This window comes from Nematolebias whitei, chromosome 1 (genome assembly GCF_014905685.2).
Source record: "Nematolebias whitei isolate Nwh7 chromosome 1, NemWhi1, whole genome shotgun sequence".
In the NCBI taxonomy this organism is placed as follows: domain Eukaryota; kingdom Metazoa; phylum Chordata; class Actinopteri; order Cyprinodontiformes; family Rivulidae; genus Nematolebias; species Nematolebias whitei.
This window is the reverse complement of record NC_056498.1, coordinates 17,910,028-17,936,997: the sequence shown is the minus strand read 5'-3', so window position 1 is coordinate 17,936,997 and position 26,970 is coordinate 17,910,028. Positions and strand designations below refer to the sequence as shown.

The following is a 26,970-nucleotide window of genomic DNA, read 5'->3' as shown; positions in this document are numbered from 1 at the left end:
TCGGTCAATCACTCAACCTTTCATGAGGCTTTCTGCAGAGTCTTCTTGATTGTGACGACCCACAATTCAGAGCTGTATATCAACCTATCTGGAAAACTACAGGAGTAAACTCTTTCAAAACTTAAAACTACCTTCCATGGTTCTGGTTTATGTAATGAATCAACATTTAGTTTAAAAATATTCCCTTCTGCTTGTTCTGCACCTGCTGTTCGTCCCCACATGGGATTTAACTTTCAGCTGCTGCAGGCACCAATGACCCAGGCAGAATCCAAACAGGTCCAGGACCTCTTTTAATAAATGAGTCGGGGTTATCTACGGAGACTACAGAGAGCCTCATACCGTAGCTGCAAATTGTTCAACCCTTGGTTTTCTGTTTCTTTGACTTATAAACTGGAATAAAAAAAATAAAAAAAATCAATTTGACTATACAGGTAATTCTACTAAACATACATCAGATTTTTGTAGTTACATGTGGAAAAAAATGATGAAAATAATTTCAAGAAAATATAAAACAGACAAGTGTTGCATGCATACAGTATATAAATAAACTGAACTGAACTGAACATCTCATTCTGCAGCCTGCATGCATGTGAAACAGCTTTTTACTACTACATGTTTACTCGTGCACATTACAAGTGAGTTTTAGCTCTTTACATCCAAACTAAAACAATTTTTTTGGACAAGATGAGAGGCAGGAGTCTGCAGAGACGTCTGGCTGAGAATAGCTATTTCTTCTTGGGGTTGATCTCTGTAGATTTTTACAGAGGCTCTCAAATATAAACGTGGTACACCACCTAGTGGGCTAGTATGAAAACCGAGAGCCCAGGTCAGAGGTAAAGAAAAACATCACTGAGAAGAATATATTATTTGATGATACAACAAATATGGGATTAAAATTTGTATTTACAGTGTATTTTAATGTGGCTGATTTTTCCCCTAAAGAACACGAGAGTGTAGTAAAGTTTCCGTGATGTTACAGGAGCATTTCAAAGATTTCTGACAAAATAAAAAAAGTAGAATTTTTTGGTTCTGTCAGAAAAAGTCGTGTTGATTGGTAATGTCTTCCAAATGTTAAACCACTGCAGTGCTGCTTCAGCAGTGAGTTATAGTCATTGTCCTGTTGGAAGGAGAACTTATATCCCAGTCTGAAACTTTAACAGGTTCTCTTAACTCTTGAGGCATGATGATGCCACCACCATGCTTCACTATAGAGATGGTGCTCTCTGCATAGGTGCTCCATTAGGGTTGTTTTTGGTCTGTTCTTTTCTTCTCTGATTAAAGCCTTGGTCTGTGGGTCTTTGTGGACAAACCACTTCTGGCATGCTTGCTGTGTAGACACTTCCTAAACAAAACCAATTATGTGGCATCTCAAGGTAATGGTTGGGGCTTCAAAGCAAACTGGGTGAACATATATTACAAGCACAATCAACTTTTCACTTTTATAGATTTGAAAATTTCTTTAAACAAGTTATTTTCCCAATTCACCATTAATCTGGAACATTTTAAGTACATTACTTATACAAACCGGATTCCAAAAAAGTTGGGACACTAAACAAATTGTGAATAAAAACTGAATGCAATGATGTGGAGGTGCCAACATCTAATATTTTATTCAGAATAGAACAAAAATCACAGATCAAAAGTTTAAACTGAGAGAATGTATCATTTTACGGGAAAAATCTGTTGTTTCCAAATTTCATGGCGTCAACAAATCCCCAAAAAGTTGGGACAAGTCCATTTTTACCACTGTGTGGCATCCCCCCTTCTTCTTACAACACTCAACAGACGTCTGGGGACAGAGGAGACCAGTTTCTCAAGTTTAGAAATAGGAATGCTCTCCCATTCATGTCTAATACAGGCCTTTAACTGTTCAATCTTCTTGGGCCTTCTTTGTCGCACCTTCCTCTTTATGATGCGCCAAATGTTCTCTATAGGTGAAAGATCTGGACTGCAGGCTGGCCATTTCAGTACCTGGATCCTTCTCCTACGTAGCCATGATGTTGTGATTGCTGCAGAATGTGGTCTGGCATTATCGTGTTGAAAAATGCAGGGTCTTCCCTGAAAGAGATGACGTCTAGATGGGAGCATATGTTGTTCTAGAACCTGAACATAGTTCTCTGCATTAATGGTGCCTTTCCAGACATGCAAGCTGCCCATGCCACAAGCGCTCATGCAACCCCATACCATCAGTGATGCAGGCTTCTGAACGGAGCGTTGATAACAACTTGGGCTATCCTTGTCCTCTCTGGTCCGGATGACATGGCGTCCCAGTGTTCCATAAAGAACTTCAAATCGTGACTCATCTGACCACAGAACAGTCTTCCATTTTGCCACACTCCATTTTAAATGACTCCTGGTCCAGTGCAAACGACTGAGCTTGTGGAGCTTGCTTAGAAATGGCTTCCTCTTTGCACTGTAGAGTTTCAGCTGGCAACGGCGGATGGCACGGTGGATTGTGTTCACTGACGATGCTTTCTGGAAGTATTCCTGAGCCCATTCTGTTATTTCCTTGACAGTGGCATTCCTGTTTGAGGTGCAGTGATGTTTAAGGGCCCGGAGATCACGAGCATCCAGTAGAGTTTTACGGCCTTGACCCTTACGCACAGCGATTGTTCCAGATTCTCTGAATCTTTTGATGATGTTATGCACGGTTGATGATGATAACTTAAAAGTCTTTGCTATTTTACGCTGGGTAACACCATTCTGGTATTGATGCACTATCTTTCTGTGCAACAATGGTGGAATTGATGATCCTCTTACCATCTTGGCTTCTGAGAGACACTGACACTCTGAGAAGCTCTTTTTATACCCAATCATGTTGTCAATTGACCTAATTAGTGTTAATTGGTCTTCCAGCTGTTCATTATATGCTCAATTTCCTTTTTCCAGCCACTTATTGCTACTTGTCCCAACTTTTTTGGGATTTGTTGACACTGTGAAATTTTGAATCAACATATTTTTCCTTTAAAATGTTACATTTACTCAGATTAAACTTTTGATCTGTCATCTATGTTATATTACAAATAAAATATTGACTTTTGCCATCTCCACATCATTGCATTCAGTTTTTATTCACAATTTGTTTAGTGTCCCAACTTTTTTGGAATCCGGTTTGTAAATAGAGTCCTATGAATACCTGGTTGTAAGGTAACAAAATAGAAATAACATTTTTTACTTTTGTAACCCGTTGTATGGTGTACTACATGTTGTGAGCAGTGTTAAATTTAAGTAGATGGAAGACTGCTTTCATCTGCCGAACATGTTTAAAATACGCCAAAAAATGTTTAGTTTGATTTGATGCAGTTTAAAAATGATCCAAAACTGATCGTAAAAAATAAACTATAAATATGGGATCTAATTGTGTAAACATATTTAGTTTAGACTTCATTTCATTTACTTTTAGGCGTGCAGGTATTTATTAGCAAATATTTCCTAGCATTTCTAGATTCATTCACAAGTTTTAAACATCAAGTTGATAAACTTGAGTGTAACTCAATGTTTTCTCTGTACACCAATGGAGAGAAATTTTACTCTCAACTTTAGTTGAAAGACACTGAATAATGATGAGAGGATGTTTGTACTCTACCTGCCATGAGTCCCACCAGCAGCATGAGCAGCCACCCAGAGAAGGCATCGCTGATGCTGTGCAGCAGAGCTACAGTCGACTGCCTGCTCTTATTGGTGATCTGCAAGAATACACTAAATAAAGTTAGACCAATTTGACTTAATTACAAATACTTACCTGGCATAAACATAATAAAAGAAAGCATAACTCAACAGTTCTGGTTGTGTAAATTTATCTTATGCTCTGTAGACACTTTGTACATTTGATTATTTTGCTGCAGTAAAGGATGGACTTTCATCACCAGGATCAATGAAGATGAATCTGCACTTCTTTAGTAGCACCGTCAATAGAAGCGCATGCACTTTCAAAGAACAGAAAGTATTTATTTGTATTGGGTAACGCTTCTATTAAAACCTTTTCGTTGTATTCTAAAGTAAATATATTAAATAAAAACCCAGTGTCTTCTGTACCTCTCTGTGTCTGTCTCGGTCTTTGCTCTTCTCTCTGACCCAGTCGATGGTATTGAAGTCTTCATAGGTTCCCACTCCAGGCAGCGGGTCCTCCAGAGGGTTCACGAGCTTCGTGGGACCGCTCCCGTTCATCCCGGCTGCTCTATTGCTGCTACACTCATCGTTATCAGCTGAGAGGAAGAAACAGACACACACGGGGAGGGGAAGACAAAAAACACGTGAACATCTTTGCACACAGCAAGGTAGATTATCTTGGCAGTTCTCCCATGAGCGCACGCACACAGTCTGTATCTAATAGTGTTTGTCCATTAGATGATGCAGTATGGAGAGCTCTACTTGGCACAGGTCTTCCCTCTTTCTTTTCTCCTGCACATCAACACACTTCTTTGTAATTGTCCGTTTATTAAGCTACATCACAGTGATTTAAGAGAACATTTTATACAAGGAGAATAATGAAGCAGCTCAAGTGCTGCTCAACAAAATATATTTTTTCCAAGATTTATTAAGCAGAGTGGATTAAAGGACGCTGCACTGTGAGTTTCGCCCTGGTTTAACATTTGTTCTGATTGTTTTTGGACCTGTTGTGGTCACTGTAGGACATAATGTGCCATGTCATTCACAAGACATCAACATGAGCAGTGTTTTGTCGCATCAAATTAATTTAATTAGACAATGCTGATGCTACGTATACAGTGAAGCTGCGTGAAACAGCTGACAGCCATCAGTGCACATATGAAGCATATTTTCTACCACTGTTTTATATACCAAGGACTCAGACTGTGCACATTAAACAAACAACAACAAAAAAATGATCCTGGTAGTGTTTAAAATTTATAGCTCAAACCTTGACTTAAGCAATTACCAGGAGGTCAGACGATAGTATTTGTCAGAATGAGGTTATTTGAGCTTTGATGGTATCAACCGTCTGGTTTTTAATTAAAAAAAAAAAAAAATTTTAAAAAGAGTTTAAATCTCAGTAGAAAATGTCTAAATGTTCTCCTCTTTGAGATCTCTCATGATAAAAGTGACCTGTGCAGTCCACAAAAAGGTAAAACTCACAAGAATATTGAAGGAGTGCTAACACAATCAGTATTAGTTTTGGTTGTTGGAAGAAAAAATGGAAAACAGTGCACAAAACTGCAACAAGTACTTTTAAAACCTACCATTATAATAACAATGGGACTCCTTTTAACAACACTGTGATGATGAAATGCTGTGGCAACATGCACAAAGACATGACGGGAAGTTTAGCTCCTCTTTGTCTGAGTGTCCACAACAAAAGAGATAAGTTTACAGACAACATCTGTAATCCAGTCAGTAATGAGTATCAGACAGCAGCAACCAAACACCTAGGTCCAGATGGAAACAGTAAACAACACAGGAAATTGTTCCGTTTTGCTTTAAACTTTATCTAGATGTGTTAATATGGGGCAAGTTCTCATTCCAGCATTAATGGAAGTCACTCTGGTAAAGATGATGGAGGTTTCTGTATTAACAGAGAAATATTTCAAGAACTGACCCGAGTGACAGTTTTAATGGAATCTACCAAAAATGTAACTTTACCAAAGCAATCGCTTTAACAATATTTGACCTTGCTGATTTAGAACAGGAAACATATTTCATAATCTATTTGCATTCCAAGAAGTCCAAAAATACTGGCATTAGTCAGGACTTATTCACATTTACCAACTGAAACAATTTAGTCACACCATAAAAAACAAAGCGCAACGTGGCAGTGGAATGCTGCTCAGAATTAATACATGAGGTACAAGTCACCTGTTACCTGAGCTGACAGGTAAGACTGGTTAGGGAAGTGAATGAACAACAGCAAACTCGGTCATGCAAAGAACGTTTCCCCGTGGGGCTTAAACGCTACACCAACTCAGCAAAACTGGCCCATTTTGAACAATCTGATGCAATTAAGTTGTTTGATTTGATTGTCACTTCATAGACTTGGATAAAAAGACTTTTCAAACTCCTATTTTACATAACACACAATGGTTATGACAAAAAAAAGTATCGTAGATACAATCTCTGTAATGTCCTGATGCACGCTGAAATCATCCAGAGGCCCTGACTCAACCTTTTTAGAAACTATTTGCACTGTGCAGTTTGACAGAAATGCAAGACCCCTTTAACGTGACCAGGTTCATACATGAAATATGTAAGGAATTGTAGGATGCCAAAACTGTCTAATGTTCATTATGGGGCTAAGTGTATTTCAATTCAATTCAATTCAAAAATACTTTATTATTTGTATTTAAGTACACTTCTGTACTCGTTTAAAAAAAAAAAGGAAAATGTTAATCTTTTCAGACAATTACCTGCAACATTAATAAGTGGTTGAAAGTATAAATAGCATAATTAAACGCCTACCATTCCTGGAAGAAACGCAAATTGCCTGCTGCCTTTCATGCCAGTGTTTTAGACAAAGATCATCTTGTGTTTGAAAAAAACTTGTAGCCATATTGGTCAAACCTTGAAAATAGCATTATGTGTAATCTCATACCATAATGTGGCAAGATATAAAGTATGTAGTATGTGTTTTGCCACACCAAATTTAGCTCAATACATGTAAAATTGACTGAGCTATAGATTTGTTTGTGTTGGCTAATGCCAATTAGCTGTGGTGGCTAGCTTGAACAGGGGCAACTCTAAAAGTTTCCAAGTTGTAGATGTACGCTTAATAAGTACTGAGAATTTTAATAAAGACCATCCAGTGGTTCAAGATATATTTTGCTAACATAAACAGTAACACCAAGCTAAGATAATGCACAATGTGTAGTAATTATGAGTATGTGTTGGGGATGATGCTCAGTTACTACCATGCCAAAAGGTTGTCTTAATGTCTATCCACCTAATTCCTGGGAGCTCTATTGTATAAATGATTATGGTACAACTTCCTGTCAGACACCAGAAGTAGCAGTAAGCATTGGCTAACTATGGTAGCAGAGCACAAACCACGGTTTATTTGAAAGTTATTTGCGTTCAGTTTGGCAGATAAAAACCCAGATTTTGTATTGTTTACATTTATTTAACTACCATAAAGTTTACTAAAATAGCCTTGCGGAGTTCAGGTACCTATTGTGCTGCTCGCGGCTGCAGAAACAACCAGGCCAAACTAAATCAGTGGCTACAACAACAACATTTTGAACATCGACCCAAAACAAACAAACAAAAAAAAAAGTGTGTTTCTGTGAAAAGCAGTATGGTTTCCATCTCCTACCTACAGATGAGGAATTAAGACGAATGTGGCTGAAAAATGTGAACTTGAAGAGACCACCCAAAACGCTGTATGTGTGCTCATTTCACTTTGCTGACAAACGGCCAACGGAGGAAAAACTGCATCTTACTTTGTGGCTGAACTATAATGAACCACCAGAGAAAAGATGCTGGATCCTCAGAAGGATTGAAAACAGTGATGGGAATATCAGGTATGATTTCATGTGTACGGAGGGCTCAGCATTATAGTATTTGTTCGTCTTCAGTATTACAATTTTCTCTGCAATTAACCAAAGCTCAGAGATGGAGGACTTTAAGGCTTTGGCTGGGCTCTATGTCTGAAATAAGATTGTGTCCCACCTCTTAACAAAATGCAAACAGCCTTATTACCAGTGTTCCCTCTAAACTGCGTGCCTGCACAATCACGCACTGCTCGCACATTCTCTGTGCACAAGAAAATCTATGCTGTGCAGTTGTGAACTGGCCACAAGGCCGGATTAACCATTTGGGCAACTGGGCAAATGCCCAAACAAAATATCTGGTTATCTCCCACTTTATAATAAACTGTCAACCCAAGTGCAGTGGTCTCTACAATCTGTTTGTATGCAGCGCATGAAAAATGTGTTCCGAATGGAGGAAGGAACACCACCACCCCACCAACCCGGTCAAAACAAACCTGTGTCATGTGATTTGTGTTGCGACGACAAAATTTTATGAAGAGGTAAAAAATTCAACCAATGAAATCACAGGCGAACTTTCATTCCAGCCAATCAGCGTCTTTTGGAGTTTTGGCGCTGACGTGCGAAGAAGCCAAGTAGCTACAAGCAACCTCTTTGGTTTCTAGAGTTTTCAAAGCTTTATACTGCATATTTCATGGAATAACGAGTAATAATATTTGGCGTTGTGGATTTATCACAGAAGTTTACTGTCGTACGACATCAAACAAAGGCGGTAAGTAAGCTAATGCCACAACTTGTAGCCATTTTTTTTATCATGCTAAGTGTTACCAAACATAAGTGCTCAGTGTATGTCCGGATGGTCAAAGGAAAAGTTTACAAGATAGTGGTGAGACCAGCTATGTTGTATGGTCTGGAGACAGTGGCACTGACAAAAAGACAAGAGAAAGAACTGGAAGTGGCAGAAATGAAGATGTTGAGGTTCTCCTTAAGAGTGACATGGATGGATAAGATTAGGAATGAGATCATCAGAGGAACAGCACAGGTTGAACAACTGGAAGACAAAGTTAAAGAGACCAGACTGAGATGGTTTGGAAATGTCCAGAGGAGGTACAATGGGTATATTTGGTAAAAGGATGTTAGAAATGCAGCCGCCAGGAAAAAGACAAAGAGGAGATCTAAGGATGCAATTAGAGAGGACATGGAGGTAGTTGGAGTGAGGACAGAGGATGCAGAGGACAGAGTGAGATGGAGGAGGACGACTCGCTGGAGACCCCTGAAGAGGGAAAAGCTGCAAGAAGAAGTTTAATAGGTAGTGTAATGTTAAAATTTACTCTTACACACTGAATTTCACTGAGTTCTTGCCCTGTGCTGATCTGGAGCATGAAAACATCCACTGCGGTAACTATTTTAAGTCATTAGCAGCTTAGATTTTTTTTTCTGTCTTCTTTGCCTTTAATAAGAAATAAATGTCTCACTAAATGCCTCGGGTAACGCCGTGAACTTCACTACCTCCATTATTACAGCTATGTTGTTTGTTTGTTTGTCAGAGGTTAGCTCACCCTGGGTTACATTTCCTCGTGAGCGAAGCAATCGTACCATTCACATAAAATATTGGATAATGTTCTTATAGAAATGATTCCTAAATGTTGTTCATACTGTGTTAATGCTACATGTTTGTCTCTTGACACTACAAATGGGTACGGTTACAGTAGACCTTGCCAATTACTGGAGTTTTAATTACCAGTAGGTATTTTAAGCTACAAATAAACACATTTGATGATGATCATATTGCTTTATACTAGGCCATTGGTAAGAAGGAGTAATTATTATTATTATTGTTATTGTTTCATATTGGCTAATGGCTAGTGATTTTTTCCCCCTAAAACTTAACTTAGGCTACACTGTGTTTCTTAGACTGTGATAGGATGTGTGAGAGAAGCAGAGTTTGCTCTATTCACACAAGGAGAGCTGTTGGTCAGACTACTTCTTGTTGTGCCATTAACTCTAAAATAGTTATTGAATCAAGTTTTACTTGTGTAGGTAAAACTAGATGTTAAATTACCTGTTAAAATACATCAGAATGCAGGAAATGGCATCTCCTTTATTCATAATTTTCTGGGCGAGGAAACGGGTGTGATACTGGTGTGTGATCACAGTGTGCACATCTGATGTTGTTCACAGTGGTCCTGAGTGCACTCAGGGAGCTTGTGTGTTTGCCCAGACATGAAAAATTAGAGGGAACATTGCTTATTACTGTGTAGATACTAATGCGTCTCAGAGCTTTTCAGGTTGTTCATCGCGTCACCGTCAGAAGAACCGAGCCAATGAAGTAGTTAATTATGCTAGATGTAATCTGCGGCCACTTCTTCAGGTCATCCTCCTATCCCTGTCTTCAGCAAGCAGCTGTATAATTATATTGTCCTGTTTGCGCTCTGACAGGTGGTGTTCCTACATGTTTTACTTAAATCCATAATGCTTGGAGAAACTACATGATTAGCTCGTAAAGTTTGCACGTAAACAAATGCCTGTTCTGCTCCTCGCCAGAAGTCGCAACCATAATTCACGCAAGGCAGTATGGGGGATAGGAATACGGTGGAGAAAACTGCCTGAACCATAGCCATTTTTGTGTTTGCTAAGGTTGCTTAGCTGTGGCAGCCATCTTTAAAGGGGCTGACTCAAAGTTATTAGGTTATAGATATACATCCAAAGATTACTCTGTAAGAGTTTCATTGAAGTCTGTTCAATAGTTCATGATCAAAGTAACTGATAATGTTCAAAGGGGGAGTTTAAGTCTATGCTGCATAAAAAAAAAAAAATTTAAACTGGAGATGGGTACAACTCCCCCACCGAACAAAGCAGGTACAGAAAATGAATGAAGAAAGTCATTTTGTGTCCAATTTGAAATAGAGTGGATATGTAACATTCAAAACTACTGTACTTGCTCAGTGAACAATTCATTATAGTCAAAACACACTCTTAAAAACCGTGAGAAAGCACAGCCGTGTAAGCTAAAACACTCACACCAAATGTGCATTTTTAATGTGTTGTATGTAAAAACTTCCCAGAAAAAAAAAGAAATTTCAGCCAAAGTAGAAAGTGAAGATACAGAAACAAGGTGCTTCAAACAAACTGTAGCTAAAGACCAAAGCTGAAGACGACTAAAGACACAAAACAACATTGATGCCAAAAAAGGATTCACAATATAGGAAGTACACAATACACAGAGATGAGTGTCTGAATTTTGTGATTAATCTGATTTACTAAGACTCTATATTAAACAGTTGTACAAACGCAGGTTTTTTTTCTAATGCAAACTCCTGTGGCACAAAAACACAAATCACATGATGCAGAGCTTGATGGGCAGTAAATGTTTTTAATAATTAAGCTTTACTGCGGCAAAGTTGAAGACATCAGCAAAAATACAAGAACATTACGTTCAGAAACACCACTTTGGACATTTAAGATGGATTTAAATATGCACAACAGCAGCTGTGGTGAAAGTTTTGAACAAATACCAACAACTTGTTCTTCTTTCATGGTCTATGAAAGCTGTCAAACGAGATGTGAGCCTTTTAAACCATCACTCCCTTCTGACTGGAGTTAAAAGAAAAACTGCTGATCTCACCATTCTCAACCAGTTCCTCCTCATCCAGCTGCCTGGTCCAAAACTCCCAGCCCATTTCTCATTCTTGGCCAAAAACTTGCAACTCTCAGTACGTACAAGCAGAGTGACAACTCAAACTGAACGTCTCTATCCTCCTCAAGGAAGTAAACCCATGCAGATCCCTCCCTTGTTAGCTAGAAATGAGTAATGATTGGCTAATACCATATGTCTGAGAACGACGACGATGATTTGCAGATTTGTTTTTACAGGTCTTGAGTAATGCTCTTTAAGATGACTGCCTGAGGTGGATTACTGCGTAAAAATGAGATCATCTGCTTCGTGTGTTTATTTTTAAAAGGTCTTTCGCCTTGTGAACTGTGCAAGACACAGATGGCCATCGGGGAAAAAAAAAAAGTTGTGTTGTACACAGAGCTGTGTAACAGGAATGGTTTACTTGGTATTCAATCCATTCTGGGAATCAAAGACTTTGGAAACATTTTGAAAAGACTTTGTTCCGTTTCAGGTACAATACTTGAGGGAACAGTTTCAAGAATGACCAAACTATATCAAACTCATCTGACAGTAACCAAAAATAGTCAACTTTACTGAGATAGTACTATGTACTTTCAGTAACTAGTCCTGTGCCACACAGATTACTCATAAGGGACAGCTGTTTCTGAAAGACTGAGTTGAACTTTAACAATTAGGTCTAACCCATTTCACACCCTTCAACCAACTTCTTAGTTCTGCCTAGAGGTCGACCAAAATGAGTTTTTCTGAGGTCAGTGCCGATACCAATCTCTACTAACCAGGGAACCAATAGCTGGTATCAAACACAGATTTATATTAGCCAAATTGTAGCTTTTATTCAACAAAATTGAAAAATTGCTCAACTTAAATAACTGACCCTTAGAAAAACCTTTATACTTAATAATGATTAAACCTTTTTTATTTAAATAAGAATGTGTGCTAGAATTGTGTGGTTGTAGCAGCTGCTGCTGCATTTTCATCCTCCGTAGCGCATTGGTTAAGTATGCACAGACATGGACGACTGCAGACATTTTTTTTTAAGCAGCCAATTTTGGTCTAACTCTAGCCCTGCCCCTACATTTACAATTTTTATAGCAAGAGGCAGGGTGCCCCGATTTGTTTTGGGATGTAAAGGAAAACCAACTGGACGAGGATTTCTAGGCCCTAAAGCTGAGATTGTGTAAAACCCAAAAAGTACTACCTCAAAAAGAAAACTACACTTTTGGTTTGGTTTTTTAACAGCATAAAAACACTAATATTTATTTGGATGTACTTTAATGTTAGAATCATTAATTATCCTTAGCAAGCATAAAAATAGCAAAATGGTGTAATTTCTCTAATAAAGCCAGTGTTTCCTCTTCCATTATACAAGGAGAGCACCCCACCCTGTCAACAGAACTGAGCGCTCGGCCTACCGAACCAAACTAAAATCTTAGTTTGGGCAATTTTGCATTGAGTTTACATGTTGATGAATGATAATAATAATCACCCAATTAAATACACTCAGTGCCCTTTCTATTATACACATTATATGCAGCACATAGACTGTAAATATCTAGACCTCCAAGCAGAACTTGGAACCCTAACCAGAATAATGACATCATGTTGCTGCTGATCTGTTTCATGTTGCTGCTGATCTGTTTCATGATGCTGCTGATCTGTTTCATGATGCTTCTGATCTGTTTCATGATGCTGCTGATCTGTTTCATGATGCTTCTGATCTGTTTCATGTTGATGTGTTCATTCGTGCTCATCTGCTCACACAGACTCATGCTCATGTTCGTGCTGCTGTTCGGCGTAATGTTTTTATGCTACTAGTGCTTAGTGTATTTTTAGTTGTTTTTCTTAGTTCATATCTTAGATGTTATGACTGTTTTTCTTTTACATTTTATTGTTGGATGTAACTGGGACCCTGTGTACGTAATTTTGTTCCACCACATGTACCACATGAGGTACGAACGACAATAAAGAATCTCTGACTCTCAGTTGGGGTTAGAAATTCATGAGTCTAACAGCTTCAGGGTAGAAGCTGTTCATAAGTCTAGTGGTTCTACACTTAATGCTCCTCAACCTCCTTCCTGAGGGGAGCGGGGCAAAAAGTGTGTGTGCTGGGTGAGTGGGGTCCTTCATGATGCAGGTGGCCCTCTTCCTGCATCTGGAGGTGTAGAAGTCTGTGATGGTGGGGAGACTGACTCTCTGTGACTCTGTCAACTGCTGTGCCCTCTGTGATCTTCTGATTTGTGTGAGTTTTCTCCAGGTAGTCTGGTGTTCTCCTGAAAACATACATCTGTTGTCAGGTTGCACAGTCTGCTCACAAAGACTCATGTTCATGCTGCTGTTGTTCGGCATATTGTCTTTGTACCATTTGTGCTTCGTGTGGTCTTCGTTGTATAGCATATTTCTTAGTTCATATCTTAGATCTTACTGTTTTTCTTTACAATTTATACTTTTGTTGGATGTAACTTGGACCGTGTACACAATTTCATTCCACCACATGTACATGTGGTGCGAATGACAAAGAACCTTGACTTGACAATATATTGCGAATGTATCATCGCAACATCAGTGAGCGCAATATCAATATTGCAAAAAACTGCAATAAATAGCAGACCTAAACCATTCAAGTGCCATGCATTTTTGTTCTGCAGGCTAACAACACATTTGGTCAACCCAATTGGTCTCTCGCTGGCCTCACTGCCCACACCTGGTTTAGTTAATAGTGACGGCAGAAGAGAAAATGAGGAGCAATGAAAATGTGAGTTTAATTGCAGTTTATATTATATTAAACAATATAATCGTAGTGAGATGAGCGTGGGTTGAGTGTTGTTTTTTTGCAGCATTCCCCTGGAGTGTGAGGGCAAGTTTGTAGGTTCTTACAACGGTTTTTTATTGGGACCAACAGTCCTCATAACCCTCAGACTCCTTGTGAATATTTGGTCCAAAAGCATGTTAACCAGTTATTCCGTATGACTGAATCAAGGATCAAGAGGATTCTTAAGGGTTAGGAAAGGGCAAAACCAGGAAATAGGATTCAAAGATTTGCTGTCAAAGTTTTAATCATGTACAAATATTTCTCTCTTGCACAATTTTGTCAACTTCTCCCCATCTTACCTCTCAGGGTCTGTATTACAGTATTTGCATAAGAGGTTAAGTTATGTAATGATTATACTGATTTAATCTGAAGCTTGGTTGTCAGTGCTGCAGTCTTGCAATCCTGAGGTTGCGGGTTTGAGCCCAGGTTGCGTCAGGAAGGGCATCTGACGTAAAACAATTGCCAAATCTTTCATGCGCGTTTGCTCGCTATGGCAACCCTTGAAGGAGGGAGCAGCCAAAAGAAACTTACTATCCTCAAGTTTGTAGCTTCTTCTCAAACCTCTCTATCCACATGTCCGCTGTCTTCTTCCTGCCACAACTAGACTCTCACAGTGTTCTAGAAAAATGTCTCTTTCAGCAGGACATCAGCAGAGATCGTTCTCACAATGTTTACAGACATCATCAAAAACAATCTGATCTTTTCAGGACAGTGAGAGCACTTTCTTCACGTTTGTCTACTGCACACATTTACTGATTACAGATCATAAACTTCCATTCAAACCACTTTAGGGAGAGTAATTTATTTAGATTGAATACAATGAGCAAAAGGGGCTAAAATGAACGACTTTTTTGGTGTGTGTACATCCTGGACGTAGGAGGTGGGAGAACACCGACAATCTTACATGATCACAGACTGTCAGCACACACTCCTCTAACTCTTAAGCTTTCCAGAGAAATCTCTTCTCAACACACTCACTGCTGTCAGTCAAAACCCTTTTTGATCACTCCTGCATGCCTTAAACACAAACATGTAAAAAAGAAGGAGAGGAAGACCAGCACACACAGTCTGAACCTTGAACTCTTGAGGTCTGATCGCCATGGGAACGGGCATCCCATGCGACCTAAAGACGCCTGCTGACTACATGCAGAAACTTCTTGGACGTGCTGATGTCACTGAGGGTCATTACTTCGCTCAGCTGTAGACTTTAAATCTAATTTATTGGGTCAAAGGGAACTGAATAAGGACAGAAAATGCGTCTGTACCGTTGATCATCGGCTGCCACGGAAAAGCAAAGGGCAATAATGTGCAAAATATCTCATGAACCACTACACATTTTATAATAAAGCTTATTATCATTGCTGAATGAACATCTACAACTAATAAATATTTGGACTCAACCCAATTCAAATTGCACAGCTAAGCGACAACAATCCAACCACAAACATGTCTGGGTGTCAGTTTATACGTTTTTAGCCAGAATTTGATGTTAGCAGCTCAGACTCATTAGAATTGATACTCTGTCCTCAGTAGTCTGTTGTGCTCCAGCCACAACATGCAACCACAAAAAAGTGAAATACCACGTTCTACCTCTAGGTGGCGACAACACCAATGTTAAGACAATAAAAACACAATGAGGGAACATTCCAAGCTCAGCTAAAGACTCTCCCAAAACAATCGCAGCTCGTTTTATCTGTGACCTGTTAACGGTTTCTCTCAATCATTCACTTTTTCAGCTCGAAACAGAGGTTTAAAGGTCAGGAAAACATGAGCCCGATAAAGAAAAAAGAAGTTAAATGTATTGTTGTGGTCTTTACCAGAATAAGTGACTGCGAGTTTCTGAAGTGTACAGCTTCAGAAACGTTACGGTTTTCAAAAAAAACATGTCGAGTAAAGGAAAAAGGGAGGTTTAAAATTAAATTAAAATACTCCACTTTGGAAAGGGTTCGTGAAAGTTTATTTTTATTTTTTGCAACAAAAATGCAAATTGCATGTGGATAAGAGGTGCAAACACAGCAGGACCTGCCTGTTTTGTAATGTCTAAGCCTAATCAGTATCTGAGATCAATTCTGAGAATTTTTCTTCTTCTTCGGCTGCTCCCTTCTTCAGGGGTCGCGAAAGTGAACTAACTTGTACGAAGACTTGGCAATTGTTTTTACACCGAATGCTCTTCCTGATGCAACCACAGAGCTACCACAGCCCTCTGTGTGGAGCAGGGAGCTGCCATCTGGGGCACCTGAGAGAACAGATGGTGAGAGTTAAGAGCCTTGCTCAAGGGTTCAGAGTGGGGCAAATGAGTGTGGAGGCAGGTGTGGGTGCTTCACCTTTCCCACCCACATTTTGATGTTATCAGTCCAGAGTCAAACCGGCCGCCTTCTGATCACAGGCTCACCTTCTCTAGCCTTTGTGCCACCACTCTCCGGATCAATTCTAAGAATATATATCTAAAATACTTCATTTGTTTTGGTATTACAGAATTATTCAATTAAATTTCAAATGTCAAGTTTTTGTAACATAAATGTGAAGTGCTTTAGTTCTACCTTTTAAAGTGGAGTTGATCTTAAGGTTTAATGGATTTTTTTTTTAGCTAAATGAAACCATTAATAAATGAGCCCAGACAATTTGCCAACTCAGACTTAAAGTAATGTTTACTACTGAAAAGGCAAAGCTGTGAGTAAATGAAAGACTCTAGAAAGAAATGAAGGTTTTAAAATGTCCCTGGGTGACCTTCAGTCAATCAAACCCACATTCTTTAGAAATGACTGCAGTCAATTTAAATCACAAGACATTTTGCATAACTACGGCCATTTAACTTTACAACATTCCTGATATTTCCCATCTTTCCTGTTTAATTGTCACAACATCCAACACTGTGACTGATTAAAGTGTTTTAAAGCCTGTCGAGTTTTTTATTACCTTACAGTGAAGAATCTGATCATGTGACTGTGCCCACAGCCAACCTCAACAGTATATAGAGGACATTAAGTCAATATAACCAAGCAATAAACCCATTAAGGTCAAAAGCCTTATTTAGACACCACTGGTTATAAAGCTGTATATGTACACAGAATAAAATGTCAGCAGTAAAGAGAGCAATGCAAATAAAGAAAAAACACAAACCCTGCAAACAACAGGAACAATTTCTAGCATGCATACCAGTTCATTGTTGTTCCAAACATTCTTTACAAACTGTATTTACTCTACGTAAATACACAATAGATAGCTTCCTTCACATACACTGAATAAACTGTCTAAAATACATGATTCACAGCACGTGTCTACAATACTTCAAATCAAGAGTAAGAGGTCCAGATAGGCAGCCATTGTCAATGCAAAAAATGAAATAAGCATATAAATGTTTTTTTTTTTGCAGTCTCTGTACAAATGTTGGTGTGGTTTCTGCGTTAGGGGTTTATATTCTGTGTACAGACGTTGACGCTTCTACAAATATCCATACACATGGTGGCATGTTTTTATTCAGTGGCCAAGTGCATTTGAAAGAAAAATTGTTCTCAGTTGCAGACATTTTGTGCAAAAAGATTTCCTGGAAACATCCATCCAACCATTATCTTTACCCGCTTCTTCCTTTTAGGGTCATGGGGGTCACTGGTGCCCATATCCAGCAGTCACTGTGCAAGAGGCGGGGGACACCCTGGACAGGTCTCCAGTCCATCACAGGGACACATAAGAGACAAACAAGACCAACAACCATTCATTCTCTCACTCGCACCTAGGGACAATTTAGAGTTACCAGTCAGTCCAACATGCATGTTTTTGGTCTGTGGGAGGAAACTGGAGTACCCGGAGAAAACTCACGCATGCACAGAGAGAACATGAAAGGTCCCGGACCAGGATTTGAACCGGCAATCTTCTCGCTGAGAGGGTTCAGCTCCAACAACTGTGCCACCGCTCTCCTAGATATTTTTCTAAAGATAGTACTCCCCCACTACTCACTATGCTCCAGTGACTCTTGAATAGCTTCTGTACTAGCGGTGGCCAAACATTTGCATAAAATACAAGAAATAAGAGCACAAATATTTAATGCTTTTCACCAACAATAGCTGTTGACTTTTTCCTCCAAACAGTCCAGAGTGGGTCTAAAAAGTGCATGCACAGGAGAATTATGAAGAATGAATTTTATGTTGTACATCAGGTGTAAAGAAAATTGTTCATTTATTACATTAAAAAATGAATACTGATCCATCTCATTCCAATCAGAAAATCCTTTAATCTTTCGTCTTTTACCTACCAGGGCCAAATGAATTTACTGGACATAAAAGGAACACACCTTTGAATAAAACCAAGGTAATGTAACATTTTGATGGCAAATGCTGGTGTGAAACTCAAACTGTGAAGTCAAAACAGTCCAAGACTTCTGAAACAGGACCGTGCCAAAGCACTGTTCTGGAGAAGGATATATAGGTATCGACTTTTTCCTGCCTACAAGCAAATCAGCTGCTAGCTTTTTTTTTTTTAACAGTCAAAGCTAGCAAATACCCACAATCTTCCTGAATCAAGTATGAAAAAGGAAACCCTTAACATTAATAAATTACGACACTATTTAATAGGGGGGGGGGGGTAACAATCAGCAATCTCAACCAACAATGATCATTTCTGTAGTTATTTTAATGTCTTATTGTCTAGTATGGATGTTTTATGTGCCTTTGTGAAAAAAACTGCCCCTTAGGGATAATAAAGATTCTTGAACTTTAACAGATAAGAGATAAGTGTCAAAAACCTATTTTGTTGAGGTTGAGCAGCTGTAGAGTAGTTGCAGCATAGTGCCGTTTGTCCCTGTATAGTTACAGTAGTTTCCCGGAGAAAGCATACGTTGTATTAAAAGTTGTGTTTTCACTTTTTGTTCTCCACAGAATCCTGAAAAATGTATGTCTGCAAATAATATAATGACAAGACCATCTTTAATAATGACTTTAAAATGTTTGATTTGTATGCAAACATTGCTGGTGGCAAAAACATATATGCAACTTTATTAAATCAGTAGCCTGTTACTAACAGGATAACTTATATTATTGTGCACTCCATTACGCATAAAAATATATAAGAACGTGCTTTTATGTAAAATAAGCTAAAGTCTATTCAGATTGAGATAATAGAAATACACCTAAATATTCCCACCCAAACTATTTATAGGAGTTGAAAGAGGAAACACTGACAGGAAAAACAAACAAACATAAAAACAAGTCTAACCTGAATGGGTTCGCTTTCCTTCTAAATATTATAAAATATCAAATATGATGATGAAAGCAAGACAGTGGTGAGACGTAGTAACATGCTGGCTTCATCTTAGTTGGTACAGAATAGATCTCACGGCTTCCCAGATAATGCTGAACAAAACATTTCATGGTGTTTGTGATTTAAAAAAAAAAAAATCTAGTTTGGGGTTAATTATCATCTAGCCAAGGAAACAAATGAAGACTTTCTTCTAAGCAGCAGATTCTGTGCTCCTGTAACATTTACTCATTTACTGATGGTTGATGATACCTTTGCTAGTACACTAAACATGATACACAAACCAATATTTAAAGTAGTCGCCCCTCCAAGGCCCAAACACTCTCCTCTAACATTGTGAGTCCCTGTGCAACAAGCCTATACAAGTACAACTGTTTAATGAAGACTTGTGTGGTAACAAGCTCGCCTGAGCAACAATAAGCAGTTAAAGTCCAAAAACATGTGCCAATAACTCACGGAGGAACATGAAAACATGCAGTTTGTACCAAAAACACAGATAATCAGTACAAGCAGACAGATTGTTCATTTAAACGGTGACTAAAGACCTAAATTTATTTGATGTTAGTAGACTCAACTCTGATCATTTCTGTCAGCCTAAACAAAAACTTGGGTTTGCATAAAAGTTGATGGAAAGTTGAACTAAAATCAAAAACCCTTTTGAATCCTTGATCAAGAATTAGTCCCGAGGCCCTGGAAGCAAAAACTGAGCTCTAGTAACTCCAGATCTCATGAGGCAGAACCATAATAAAGCAAACACCATGTTTAGGTCAAGGTTTTGTTCACAAACCACTCCGTTATTTAAAACCTCAGTGGCTGTCAGCTTATAGAGAGTTCTCTTCACTTCTGCTGAGCTGACAGCATCAACTGTCAAGTAAACCAGTCGTCAGACTTCCTTCCTGTTGGCAACAGACCGTGACATCACCAGAAACAGGCAGATATTTGAAAGAAAAATGTTTAAATAAATACTTCATGACATCATCTTGCCTTTGTACTACTTTCATATTTTCTGGCAGAGATGAAGTTTGGCATTAAACAAAAAAAAGAAGTGAATTTTAGGACCAGTTCGGACTTGGAAGAACCAAATGATCTGCAGTAGGGTTTGGCAATTAGGCCTGTCACGAAAACAATTTGGCTGGGTGATTTTTGACCACCAGACGTATAAGACTGTTTGAACCGAAGGATGAATAGTGAGGGAGCGAGCAGCGTGTCTCTTTAAGAAAAATGGGAGGGAGGCCCCTTGATGTGACATGGGCTCTCTCTCTTTGGTTCTCAAAATGGCGGACACTCTGTGTGGTTTGAGCTCTTTAGCATAGCATTTTTCACACAAACCTTTTAGTTTAAATTTTTTTTTTTAAATCAGTAAACAAGTTCTCAGCTTCTTTTGCAGGAAAAACTTTTGACACAAAGGCACGGGTTTCAACGTGAATTTTGGAGCTTCGACAAGACGGAGGTTTTTCCCGGAGGTCGGCCTGTCAGCTTAGCTCGTAGTTCAGCTTCTCAGCTTAGCTGTTTTTACGATCCATAAACGTGATTTTGGACAGTTAAAATGGATTTTAAAGAGAAAAGGAGGGGTCGGTGAAGAGCACCGGAGTTGAGCCTTTTGTCATCCAGTGTCTTCAGAAAGAGACACGGAGAAACGATAAAGCCAGTAAATGAAAATGACGTCAATAATTTTCATTTATCATGCGATTAATTGATTTATCGCGATAGGCCTATTGGCAATAGGCTAAAGTTTTTCCATCAGTCATCGTCCATCCAACAATGAGATCGGCAATATTTTCCAGCTGTCTTTAAGTGTTTTTGTTGTTGTTTTGGAGGATAAACCCGTTTATCATACAACCGTTGAAACAGGCCGTCTGTGGCAAACAATTGTACAGAGTTTAATATTTCATAGTTTATTTTTGAAGAAGTTTGAGAAGGTTGCTAATCAACATCGGTGACTCAGCAAAAACTGGGCAGGAGTTACATGATTAAAACAGACCTGGCCGTTCATGCCAGTTGGTCAAACATTACGCACAATCTTATGTGATATCACGCTTCTGTATTGTCTAAAGGAATATTTTTTTAAAAGAGTTATGGTACCTAAACTATTAACAAGAAACAGAGCACATCTGTGCAACTTATGTCTCGGTGCAAAGCTTCACACAGCTTTATAAAACACTGAGAAATGATCCATGGTTTACTTTTCACTCAATGCTTTTATTGTCACAGCACACACTACTTTTGTAAACTGAAACCTACAGGGAAAAAAGTCTTAAAAACAACCCATGTTCCTGATGAGCTGTGGAATTTCAGTTAGGCATCTTAATCAACTTTGGCTTCTTTGTTTTAAACTAAACTTTAAAGCAAGAACAGCAACGTATAAGCACCGATTAAGAAAATGGGGATTTAAATCTATTAAGCCTCTCCGTCAGCGGTGCCTCATAAATCTCAGCCGTCAGCCTCACAGAGTGCAGGAGGAAGCCGTCACAGGCAGCTTTTACTGATAACAGTAATATAATTAAAATATGTTTACTTAGTAAATCAGTCTGTGTTTAGCAGCTGAAAGGTGGCTGTGAAACGTCACATTGTTTGAATCTACTCTTTGCTAATATAAACAAATAAATCACACACATCTTTGCTGAGCAATAAAACAAGGAGTTGTTGGACCCTTTTTTTTTTCATTCAACCTTTATTTAGACAGGTTAATCCCATTGAGCCCCGAGAACTCATTTACAAGAGAGCTGAGGAGCACCTGCTAAAAAAAACCCAGAAAATAACAGGAGACTGACCAAGATGAGGACCCAAGATGCAGACTGTGCAAAGTTGTTCCTGAGACAGTCCAGCGTATGCTGTAATAGTAGGGTGTAAGATCCAGCCACTATAACCAAGTGGCTGGAATAACATACAGGAACATCAATGCTGAGTGGACTGGAGGTCCCACAGTCAAAATGGGAAACGCCACTAAGGATGGTGGAGAACGGAAGTGCTAAGATACTGTGGGGCTTCCAGATCCAGACCAACAAACAGGTGATGCCAAACCAACTGGACATTGAGTGGTCAACAAGCAAGAGAAGGCAGTGGTGATGGATGTAGCAATCCCAAGAGACTGTAACATCAGGAAGAAGGAGCACAAGTTAAGAAATATCAGGGCTGAAAGAAGAAGCAGAGAAGTTGTGGAGAGTCAAAAAGTCAGTAGTCCCAGTGGTCATTGGAGCGGTCAGTGTCGAGACCCTCAAACTGGAAGAATGGCTCCAAATGACCCAGGAAGAACCTCAAAGATCTCTGTCCAGAAGGGCTCAGTCCTAGGAACAGCTAAGATACTGAATAGAACCCTCAAACTCCCAAGACCTCTGGTAGAGGACCCAAGTTTGATGTGAAACTGCCCAAAGGGAAAGAATAGCGGGAGCTGGGTGTTTTATTTTTTCAAGGATGTATGTACAGTAGTCTCTCGCTACTTCACGGTTCGTTTATCGCAGACTCACTCTATCGCAGTTTTTCAAAATAAGATTGGACATGACACAACTTGCTAATTGATGGGATGAGCCGCACGATCGGCATAGAATTTTTATTTAAAATTAATTATTTTAAATTACTTAGCACCTGCTGCACCTTTGTGCAGCCCATACTGCAGGATAAGCTTCCTGCTGTTCTCCGTGCAGAGCAGTGTTGCGGCGTGAGCTGTTGCACCTTCCGCCTTCTTCCAGGAGCACAGTCTATCAAGTGGATAGGAGGGGCGGATTAAGTGTGATCTCAAGGACTTTATGTGGTCTGATGCGTCAGGAAAAATGATACGGTGCAGAAAAAGCTTTTCTACGTGGTGTGGCGAGCCAATAAATAAATAAATAAAAACTTTATCCCTTGACAGATATTGAATCCCTGGGAGACTTTTTTTAAGAGTTGCTGGCCCTGTTTAAACTGGTCAGAACCAGGTCATAATCTCATTACAATCCGTCTGAGCAGATCAAAAACCCAGGGTCAGTCTAGATAAAATACTAACAGCGGAGAAGTGGGCGTGACCAAGAACTTGCAGGTGGCAAGGGATCTGTATACTACCATTCCTAAATCGTGGTTTTGCACTTATCGCGGGGCATCAGGGTATGGATCCCCCGCGATAAACGAGGGACTCCTGTATATATAAATGTTTTTCACCCAAACCGAACATAAATCAGACATGCAGTCCCAATAGTCATAATATCATAAGTTGCAGCTCAGTTTGCGTGTATACTACCACTGACATCATGTTTTGTTACATCCAGCTAAGTTGTTAAATGAACTAATGAACTTAAGTTGTTAAAGTAGTTGTACAGAGATGAGCTAAAGAAGAATTCATAGCAACACATTCTGCAGAAGGTTGACAAGGTTGTTGACCAACATCAGTGACTCAGCAAAAACTGGGCAGGATCTACAGGATTAAAACAAAGAACAACGTGGCCGTTTACACTACGTCATCGTATGATGAGAAACGTCAGAGTTGTAGCCACTTTAGTCAAACATGAAAACGTTATGTGCACTCTTATGCGATATCACAAGATGTCACACTTCTGTAGGTTGTGAATGACCCGAGCTCGCTGCTACCACACCAAACATTAGCTCCATATCTGTGAAATCAACTGAGTTATAGCCACTTTTGTGTTTTGTAAGCTCATCCGGCTGCAGCGGCCATCTTCAATTGTGCTGGCTCCAAAAGTTAATCAGTTTAAATGTAAATCCAATAATTAATTTCTGAAAGTTTCCCTGAAAACATGTATGCTGGTTTTATGAGAGAACAGACAGGCACACTGACAAAAGCACTTTCTAACCAATAAACATGTTTAGATCTGTTTACAACATGTCATAATGATGCCATATGTTCTCGTTTCAAAAACAGCAAGAAAACCTGCACGAAATGGGGATTTTTATTGATTTATTTTTTCCAGATTTGTGCTGGATTTAATTTATTGAACCAAACATTCCGGTGATGACATCATCAGTAGCCAAGCAGCTCTGGGGACGAAACAGGAAGAGCAGCCGTTACAGATTAAAGGGAATTACAGGACTTTTCTCCAAACACTGCTCACAGCACAGCTCACTTTACCATGTCATTAAATCTCATTAAAAGAAAGCAGCAAACTCAGCAGATGCAGTACATTCCCACAAATATGCTCACTATTCAGATTATTGGCACCACTTGCTGAATGCATGCGACTCCCTGCCAAGTTATAGATAACCTATCACGAAAAGATACAGAAAACTGACTATGTAAGCACGTCTCTCATGCTGATAACGCTTTTCTGTTTCAGTTAGCAAGGTTTAGATAATCTACGAGAAGCAAAGCTCTTCTTTAAACTCTTCAGGTTTTGAAACTACTCATTTCCTGAGCCACAGCTACTGAACGGACACACTAGCAGAAGTACCGAGTCGTTCTTAAGTTTCACGGTGAACTCATGTAAAACAGAGTACTAAGGTTGATTCAAGTAAAATGTGTTGTAGCTCCTGGAATTTAAAACAAGTGTGGTCATAAAACAGAATATAACCTGATGTGTTCCACTATCTGACCAGCGAGACACAGGGAACGCCAGCAAATGTGAAGTCAGTAAAGATTAAATTAGGTGGATCAGTTCTCGAAAACTGAAACAAATCCTGGTGTTTGTTAAATGTACAAGGATCCAAAATGTCTTCTCTGAAGGAGGAACCAGACGTTTGTCCAAATTTAGATTGGACTGCGTTCATAGAAGGAAGTGGAGCGTTGGTTTGTTTGTGGGATACACTTGCACTGTAAAACAATTGTCTTTGTTATTTCAGCTTTTTCTTGTTAGTTGGACAATACCACTAAAGCTAGAGGACAGTACTAATGTTAGGTCTGAAGTGATTATCCTGTTGATAAAATCCCAGCTCCCCATCCTGAAGTAGCAGAACTGCCGGCCGTGGGAGCACGGGGCAGATTTTGTACGCAGGGTGCTCGGTTCTGTTGACAGGGTGGGGCGCCCTCCTTGGATAATGGTAAGGGGAAACACTGAGTATAAGCCATGTATTTTTTCCCTTCTTTATACGATTACAGTCTTTTGTCCTAAATGTAAAATGGTCAATAAATGTAATGTATTATATATTTCTTGTTTCATAATGCCATCCCCACTAACTGGAAAAGCTTCTATTCAACAAACCTGAAGTGGCCCACAGACCATCACTCACAGTTGTAGCAGGTTTTGCAGCTGCGGACACATTTTACTTAGCGAGTGAAGGAACAGAGCTGGCTCTTTTGATCCAAAAGGTTGCAGACCCCTGGTCTAGTCCAAGACCGAAGTAGATTGCAGACACCTTAGAACAACTCCTGTGTCAAAAAGGAGCAGACCAAGCGGACTCTTTAACTGGGACTTCTGAATGTTCGTCATCGTCAGTAAGTTTCTGTGACGGGGCTGCTGCATGAGGAGCCTTTCTAGTTTTGTTACAGGGTGATAATATCTAAAATCCTCAGACAGAACTGAAAGACAGATGAATGCTGACAGTGCATTAAAAACAAGAAAGCACTGGTGGAAGAAGCAACGATTGAACCATACAAATTTAAATGCAACTATTGGTTCTTTACCACTGTCATCTCTCATTGGTTCTACACCACTTTGCACCAGTTAAGGGCCTAGCCACTTCCAGTACCCACCCCCACTCAGTTAGGTTTATGGGACCACCTTGTTTGTAGTTCCAAGCGGACTGCTCCAAGGGGTGATTTGACCTATGCAGATGGCAGCCATTGATTGGCCAGTGGAGCTACATCACTGGATGACCTGCCCAACAAAACTGTAAACTACATCTAAAGCTCCACTTCCTCATCGTGTTGACGGACAGCGCCACAAGAACTGAGAGCATTTACATATAGAGACATCGGAGATTATGGTGCAGCATGGCTACACCGAACTTCTAGGCAGTGCTGGGTCAAGCTAAAGAAATTGTAGTCTGATTATAGGGCAGCGGGAAGAGTTGCTCAAAAACGACACATTTGAATATCGCCCATTTTACATTGACGATCCCATCTACAGAGCTGGGAAACAAGTCGCAGTGACAAATCAGCTACACCTGAGAAGAACCAATAAGATGAGTGGAGTGGAGTCACGCTTACCAATGGAAAAGCGCCTTATAAGACTTATATTACACTTATACGCAAGTGGAAAATCTAGAAAAACTGAAGAGTTTCCAAAAGCTTAAATTAATGATTTAATTATTAAATTTAAAACTTTTATAACTTTTTAAAACTGCAGAAACCTTGCAACTCTTTTGAGATGGTCCCATTTTTTAGTTGAGATAACGCGTTTGATTTTACAGAGTAAGAGTACATTCACATACTGTCTTTAATATGGGTGTAACAAATAAAAACATGAATTTTCTCAAGGACTCAAAAACTGCCATGCAAATCCCCCGAAAAACAAAAAAAAGTTTTGTGTTTTATCTGCTGAGATCATCACTGAAAAGGTCTCCACCACTAAATTGTGTGGCAGCAATTTAAAGAGCAGTCAGTGGAGCTTGTGGAAAAGCAAATTTCTTAAGAATTACTGGTAAAATCTCATTTCATGAAATGAGTGTCTGGTCACACACCAGGAGTGACCCAGAGGGGACAATGGCCACCCCGAAAAAAAAAAAATGCTCCCCACTGGCCCCTCATGGCCAGACAGTTTTATCGTAAGCTTTTGCTTGGTGTGCACTTTTAATTCCACCCTAGCTGTTTGGGATTAATAGAACCCAGTGATGAACTGTGCCGATAAGAGCCTTCAGTTAAGATGAACAGTAAATTAACATTAATGTCAATGTCAAAGACACAGAGTCACGGTGTGATTATATCACTTAAACGTTCAGGTTTGCCATTTAGTAACTCACCGACAGGAAAGGCTTCA

At 39.4% G+C, this 26,970-nt stretch overlaps 1 protein-coding gene across 1 annotated transcript in view; it reads right to left on the bottom strand.

Moving 5' to 3' along the window:
• Positions 1-26,970, bottom strand: part of LOC119408646 (H(+)/Cl(-) exchange transporter 5) — a gene marked incomplete at its 3' end in the record, with an annotated part of 53,854 nt that overhangs the window by 22,008 nt on the left and 4,876 nt on the right. Inside the window, 2 exon segments of the mRNA XM_037675492.1 lie at positions 3,587-3,686; positions 4,036-4,205. Coding sequence (XP_037531420.1) covers positions 3,587-3,686; positions 4,036-4,205 — 270 coding nt within the window.